Source organism: Arctopsyche grandis, chromosome 11, assembly GCF_051622035.1.
Source record: "Arctopsyche grandis isolate Sample6627 chromosome 11, ASM5162203v2, whole genome shotgun sequence".
In the NCBI taxonomy this organism is placed as follows: domain Eukaryota; kingdom Metazoa; phylum Arthropoda; class Insecta; order Trichoptera; family Hydropsychidae; genus Arctopsyche; species Arctopsyche grandis.
In genome coordinates, this window is record NC_135365.1 from 3,200,090 (window position 1) to 3,207,950 (window position 7,861).

At 33.9% G+C, this 7,861-nt stretch overlaps 1 protein-coding gene across 1 annotated transcript; it reads left to right on the forward strand.

Annotated features, from left to right (window-relative positions):
• Positions 1-449: 449 nt before the first annotated feature.
• LOC143918997 (uncharacterized) lies at positions 450-4,746 on the forward strand. Its single transcript, XM_077441151.1, has 2 exons — positions 450-1,894; positions 4,349-4,746. Exon 1 carries the CDS (start codon positions 609-611, stop codon positions 1,815-1,817), a length of 1,209 nt encoding a protein of 402 aa, XP_077297277.1. The 5' UTR covers positions 450-608; the 3' UTR covers positions 1,818-1,894; positions 4,349-4,746.
• Positions 4,747-7,861: the final 3,115 nt, after the last annotated feature.

Here is a 7,861-nt window from a genome sequence, read left to right on the forward strand (position 1 = left end):
TCCTATTATGCTGTACATTAACATTAGATTGATTAGATGATTACTAACAAAATTAAATTAAAATTCTAAAATAGGAAATGATCAGTAGATCAGTAGCTATTAAAATATACATAAGATGTATTGTGAACATAATTTAGTAACAAGATACCAAATTAATAATTATGTATTGAAATCTCTCTACTTGTTTCTGTAAAACTTATTACATTACTATATACAAACATACATGATTTGCCTAGTAAGAATTTTATGAATGAACGGAAGATATATATTGGATACATATATTTTATGTTTCCATTGAAAAAATATTACTAAAGGTTATTTGTAGGATAATACTTTTCGATGCCTACACCCAAAATTAAATCTATCGCTTCTCATTTTAAGCCTCACATAATATTACGTAATATTACGTATATATAAGTAAGTACTTACATATGTACATTCGTACTCGTCTCTCGACGCTCCGTGAGAACGGACGTGCCGAAGACGTACTCTCTGTGCGAGCGCTCATAATACAGCGATACGCCATACCGTCAAAAAACCCACACCTTTTAACATACACCACGAACACCCCCCACAAAACGAACACCAAACGAACACATGTTGGCACCATGCGAGGATCCAACCTGAAAAAGCGAATTAAGAAGACACTGATAACTACAACCGAAGCTCCTCAACCAGGCTGCTCTCAGACCGCTCAGATGGAGACCGAGTGGCAGTTTCCAAAACATACGGCAAAGAACGTGAAAGATGTTGCTCCTGAATTTAAAATTCAGGAGAAAAACAAATTTGAAGGGCTCTTGGAAGTTTCCGATGTCCCCAGAAGCGGTGGAAGAATCCCGCCCATCATCATGACAGCTACTGGCACTCACGGCAGCATGATCGAGTCGATCAAGAAGTTTATAAAAGACTTCACAATGACTTACATTGGTCAAAATAATGTCAAGATACAATGTAAAAGTCTTGAAGACTTTAAAAAACTTCGGGATGGATTGACACCAGACCGACAATTCCATACCTTTTCCAGGAAGGAGGAAAAGGAAATAAAAAGTGTCGTACGTGGCTTGCCGAAATTGCCGGAAGCTGATATTAAAGATGACATCATCAGACAGGGATTCCCTGTAACCAAAGTAATACAGATGAAGACGAAGGAGCCTAGGAGCAACGCCACCGAGCTATACTTGGTGTTCTTCGAGCCATCGGTATCGGCAAAGAAGATTAAAGAAATCCGGTACATCTGTTACACAAAGGTCAGTGTCGTTAAATATACTAGTAAATCACAAAATATTACTCAATGTTTCAGATGCCAAGAATATGGACACGCTGCGAAAAACTGCAATCGGCAGGCCAAGTGCGTCAAATGTGCCGGCACTCACCTCACCGCACAATGCAATCAAGGAATAGTTACCCCTGCTGTCTGCTCAGGCTGTTCAGGATCTCACCCCGCTAACTTCAAAGACTGTCCAAAAAGACAGAGCTATCTGAAAATGCTGGAATCGAGGAAGAATCGAGCATCAATTGTCAAAGCCAACCCTTGGAAACTCCCAGTGGCGCAGCCACAAAATATCCCGGTCGTTAACGATCATAACTTCCCAAAGCTACCGACCATTAAAACTCCTTCACCAAATATCCCAAATATCCCTAAAAAACCCCACCAACCAACCAATCCCAACATTCAACCAACAACAGACCTAACTTCCATGGCGTCTATGACGAAGATGTTGAAGATCCTCCAGGAGATTCGTGCCAAGGCCAGCGGTTGCACCGACAAACTAGAGCTGGCACTCATGCTTGTCGAATATCTCGATGTCTTTGATTAACGGGAGGCGCCTGAACATTCTAGCTTGGAATGCTCGTGGACTTAAGAATAAGATTGACGAACTAGAGTCGGCGATCGGTGAGTACTGTGTTGACATAGTTTTAATCTCCGAGACCTTCTTAAAACCTCATATCCGTATTAACCTACCTAACTTTAACTGCTATCGCGAAGACCGAGAACAGCATGGAGGGGGAGTTGCCATTTTTATAAAATCGTCAATTAAACATTGTCGCGTAATAACTCCGCCACTAAAAAATTTAGAACTAACCGCCATCGAACTAACAATTAACAACACCCGTCACATAGTAGCATCCGCTTACAATCCTCCCCAAAAACGATTATTGGCATCCGATCTTAACAAAATATTTAACATTGGTAGTTCGGTAGTGGTAGCTGGTGACTTTAATGCCAAACATCCGTTATGGAGTTGCGTAAACACTGACCAACAAGGCACAACTCTTTTTAAATACATTCAACTAACAGATACAATCTTACTTCATCCGGATACATACACACACTATCCCACAAATAACTCACAACCATCCACACTAGATCTTGTCCTCGTCAAGAACTGCCCAAAAATATCGACACCAAATGCCCTTCAAACCCTGTCGTCTGATCATCTCCCGATAATCTTCTCAATCGACGGGAAACCCGAGGAAATCATCAAGCATAGTTGGGATTACGGGAGAGCTAACTGGCGAGAGTTCAAGTCGTACATAAATGACCAAACCATTCTAACTTCTACCACACTCACAAACAAAACCGAAATCGACAGCTCCATAATACACCTAACGGAATCAATAACTCGATCCAAACACCTTCACATACCTAAGACACAATACATTGAACACAAATTAGAGATAACTGACTTTGTCGCAAATCTAATTAAAAGTAAAAATAAACTCCGTAAAATTTGGCAAACATCAAAAAATCCAGCATTGAAAACATTAATTAATAAGCTCACATATCAAATTAAAATTAGAATCAAAGAAATCAAAAATGAAGCTTGGTCTAAAAAATTAGAAAAATTGAGCTCAGTTGATGGCTCTCTATGGAAATTAGCTAAAGCGATTCGCAGGACAAAAAACTCGATTCCTCCATTAGATGATGCAGGAATCTCAGTGACGCGTGATTGCGACAAAGCAGAACTATTATCAAAATCCTTCCAAAAACATCACACACTCACACAACATTACAATCACATACCAACGCATAATAAAGTCAACCGGTCAATTAAAATCATCACAAAAACTCCCACTAACAGTACTAAAAATATAAAATTGGTGCATCCGTGTGAAATCCAAAATATAATACGTAATTTAAAAAATAAAAAGGCACCTGGGCGAGATTCAATAGATAACATCACAATCAAACAACTTCCATTTAAAGCTTTAGTCTCACTATCTAAAATATTCAACGCATGTTTACTCACCGGGTATTTCCCAGAATACTGGAAAACAGCCAACGTAATTCCCATACTTAAGCCCGATAAAAGCTCAAAAAACCCGGCCAATTATCGACCCATTAGCTTACTTTGCACGCTTTCAAAAATTCTGGAAAAAATAATCTACACACGTTTACTTAAAGTCGTAAATAAGAAATTAATAAATGAACAATTTGGATTTCGCACTGGACATTCCACGACCCAACAACTAACAAGACTAACTGAACACGTGACGAAGAACTTTAATATGAAGAGAAGTACCGGAATGGTATGTCTCGACATAGAAAAGGCCTTCGACACGGTTTGGCACGATGGACTCATTCATAAGCTCCTTATTAACAAAATACCAAACTACCTAATTCTCATCATCAAATCGTACTTAACTCGTAGAAAGCTAGTGGTTAGCGTAAATAATGAATTATCGTCTCCAAAAATAATCGCAGCTGGCGTTCCGCAGGGGAGCTTGCTTGGCCCACTCTTGTTCTCCATATATATAAATGACATACCTATTCCAAAAAACTGTCACATAGCCCTATATGCAGATGATACAGCTTGCTTCACAAGTAGCAAAAAACCAGACACTATTCTTAAAAATCTTGAATTTGCAATTAAAACAATGACTGAACACTTCACTAAGTGGAAAATTCAAATTAATCAAACCAAAACAGACGCCATATTCTTTAGTGTTAGAAAACATAAGCCAAGTTCAGATCTGAAAATCCCCTCTGGAGAAAGTCTGAAATGGCAGTCAGTAATAAAATATTTAGGAGTAACGTTTGATAAAAGAATGAGATGGGCACCTCACATTGAGGCAGCGAAATGCAAGGCGATGCGGGGTATATCCTCAATATATCCAATATTTAATCGCCATAGTTCTTTATCAACGCTAAATAAAATAAAATTATATCGCGCGCTCATATTACCATTATTAACCTATGCTTCACCTGTATGGAATAACGCCTCGAATACTAACCTTTCCAAGCTCCAAGTAATACAAAATAAATCCCTTAAAATAATTTATAATACACCCATATATACTAACCTGAAAAAACTGCATGCTATATATAATATTCCGTTTGTTACAGACATTACTAACAAACTAACCAGTAGATTCTATGAAAGAATCACTAATAACCATACTAACACACTTGTGAAGAGTCTCGGTGATTACAACAAAATGTCTATACCCTTCAGGTATAAACACAGATTACCTAAACACAATCTGCTTTAGGTCATCGACTTTAGATAGTCTTTAATTAATATTATGTATTAGATGTATTATGAACATTTATAAGGATTGTAAATAGGTTTTTGAGCTCTTTTTCCTATTATGCTTTAGATTAACATTAGAATAATATAATACTGTAATTACTAACCAAATTAAATTAAAATTGTAAAATAGAAAATGATCAGTAGATCAGTAGCTATTAAAATAGATATAAGATGTATTGTGAACATAATTTCGTAATAATAAAAAGCATTTAAAAATCAAAATGTACATTTTAGCATGTTTGTGTTGATTATATAACCATTCTAATTTTCATGCTTTTCTCATTTCAGTGTCTAAAGGAATATAATATATGAGAAATAGCTTAGAAACCTATTCATAACTCTAACCAAATGTTCTACATATTATATTATTAAGGAATCTTCATGGGATGAATGTAAATCCATAAAAAAGTTAAAACCTGCTTCAAATTAAAAAAAAATTTCAACAAATAAAAGTCTGTATTCTATTTTAATTTTTACTTTATCTATTTACGTAGTTTTTATTTCAAAACCTTTTTCCATATCTTTCCAACCTCATATATTATGTAAGAGTACCTGATTCAGACATGAAGTTAGTTCAAAATATTTTTCTTACTTTCTAGATACTACATACGTATATAATGTTAGTTCAAAACTTTATCTGTGTTAATATGCTTCGTAATGAGAAAAATTTAATTACTATGTAAGATATCCTAGTTTTGTTTGAAAGAAAATGTATAAAAAATGGGGTCTACGATACAAAAATCATACATTCAATTTATATATTTATATATTTTTCATTCAGATTTTAAAAAATTGTTTAAATAATCAATTAGTCAAAATGACAATACAAAAATTCTGCATATGTACATATGTATATAGAGCCAGCAGTTTGGCTTAATGCTAGCGTGTATGTTTAGCACCAAGTGATCAGTGGGTTCGATCCGACATACTGCTGCTTAGATTTGGCGGTATTTGTGACTGCAAATCGATCGTTTCTTATCAGATTTTGCCAATTTTATCTGCTCATTGTTTGAAACGGTTCCTCAAAATTTTGCAAAAAATCATCTTTCCTGTTGTCACAAATCTTCTGTATTTATTGTGTGTATAATTTGTAAAAATTATGTACAAAATCTTAATCCATAGATGTCTCAATGGATTAACTCTGTAATTAATTAATTAATTAATTGTTATTTCATGTTCTTCAGCTTCTGGAAATACAGTGAGTTATGTAATGATAAAATGCTGCATTGTTTGTAATTAATTGTCCAAGACGGCGCATTGGGGTCTTCCTGTCAAGCCTTAGTGGTATATATCTATATAAAAATAAAATAAAAATATGTATATAGGTACATTTATTATTTTAAAATATTAAAATTGTATTGTCTTAATTTTTTCAGAGAAAAAAGAGCTTTCAAATGCTTGACAGTGGAAACTGCGTCACGTTTAAATTTATTTATTCATATCAAACGACTTCTAAGGTTATGATTTTTGAGATTTCATGCCTTTTTGTTTTTTTTTTGCCGCCTTCGAAAACCTTGTCACAATAAATGTCCAATATCGTTCCCATCTTCTGACACCGGGGTCAAAGACAAAGTCGACGGGAAAAAAAGACGCGGCCAAAAGGTCAAGAAAGCCATTACTCTTTTTCCGAACAGACGCTGTCGATAGTGTTCGGAACACGAAAAAATATTTATAACTCGACATTCTAATTTTAAGCGACATTATAATCTTTCCGTACATTTTGTGCGAATTTTTCGCTCAATTAATTCGAATATTACGCGGAACGAATTTGTACATACATATGTATGTACGAAAGTGAACTATGCAAAACGAGGAGATGGCTTATTAAATCATTTCCGTTCGATTTTCACCGAAAGTTTTTTTGGAAAATTTAATATAGAACCTCCCCACGGATAGCGAGTATTCATCGAACGATAATAAATCATCGGAAATCGCAATTGAATATTATAATTGAACTGTCTACAATCCAATGCTACAATTTTAGCTAAATTACTGATTTGGCATTGAGGATTTCAATACCAACACTACTGAAACCGGTTTCACCGGTGTTTGACAAAAAAAATTACCTGCAGTAATGCCGGTAAAATCAAAATGTAATAATAAAATGTTAGTTGAATTGTTTTGAATTAAGAAGGAAATGTTTGATTAGTCAAAGAATGAGTCAAATCAACATCCTTTTTGATCTGCTATTCAAATTGAAAATCAAAGATGAAGAAGTTCGAAAATATCTAACTAATTCCTTATACTGTTTTGAATACATTTTAGACTATTTCTGAATATACATATACATATATATACCGATTTATAATTGAATGCCAACAATGAGAAGCCTTTCTAATTTTCTTGAACTTATTTTTTTCAATAGACAATAATTATTATTTGAAAACATATGTATGTCCATAATATTTATAAGTCAAATCCATCACATTTATTTTTGACACTCGCTAATCGATTATTCGTGTAGTGTAGCAGGACTCAACTTTTTCAGTAATTGATCAAAATAATGAATGAATGAACAAAAAAATCTTATGTTAATTAATTAATGTTTTATTGGTAATTATTTCATTTTATTACACTAATCGAAAAAATGTAAATTAAAACTGGTAGATACCGGTATTATCGTTGTTTTTTTAAAGGTAGTGTCGGTATTGACAAAATTCGTTATTTTTTGGAATCGTTACTCTATCAGTGGAACCTTTTTCAAACGAAGATTTTTATATCCTATTTGCAAAATAGCATTCCAGATATAAATTTAAATTATAACTAGAACTCGTTTAAATACACCAAGAGTAAAATACATTGAAAATAGGCTTATTGTAAAAAACTAAATGTATGTAAACTTATTGTAAATCATATTAACAATTAGATACAACATAACTTCTTATTGAATACTTATCTCGCAGATAAAACTCACTGAAGAGATATACAGTGAAATGTCAGATCTGACATATTTGGCCAAAAATCAATATATATCGTGTATTTATATATACATATGAGAATTAAAACTATAAATATTTATATATTAGAGATAACGGGAACCTATAGAGCAAATTTTATAAAATATAGAGTGAATTATAGGCGTTCAAACAATTAAAATCTGATATGGCCATATCAAGGCGGAAAGGTTGAAGATAGATTATGGTAGCTTGCAAGACGTCACCGTACCCCAAATTGTGGATATTTGATACGCATTGTATACGATATTTTATCTCCAACGTAATGGCAGACGATACATTAACGTATGTACAATGTGGCAATTATAATACAAAATGTACAATATGGCAAAGTATGAAAACGATCGGATAAGAGATAAGAGATAAAAAATG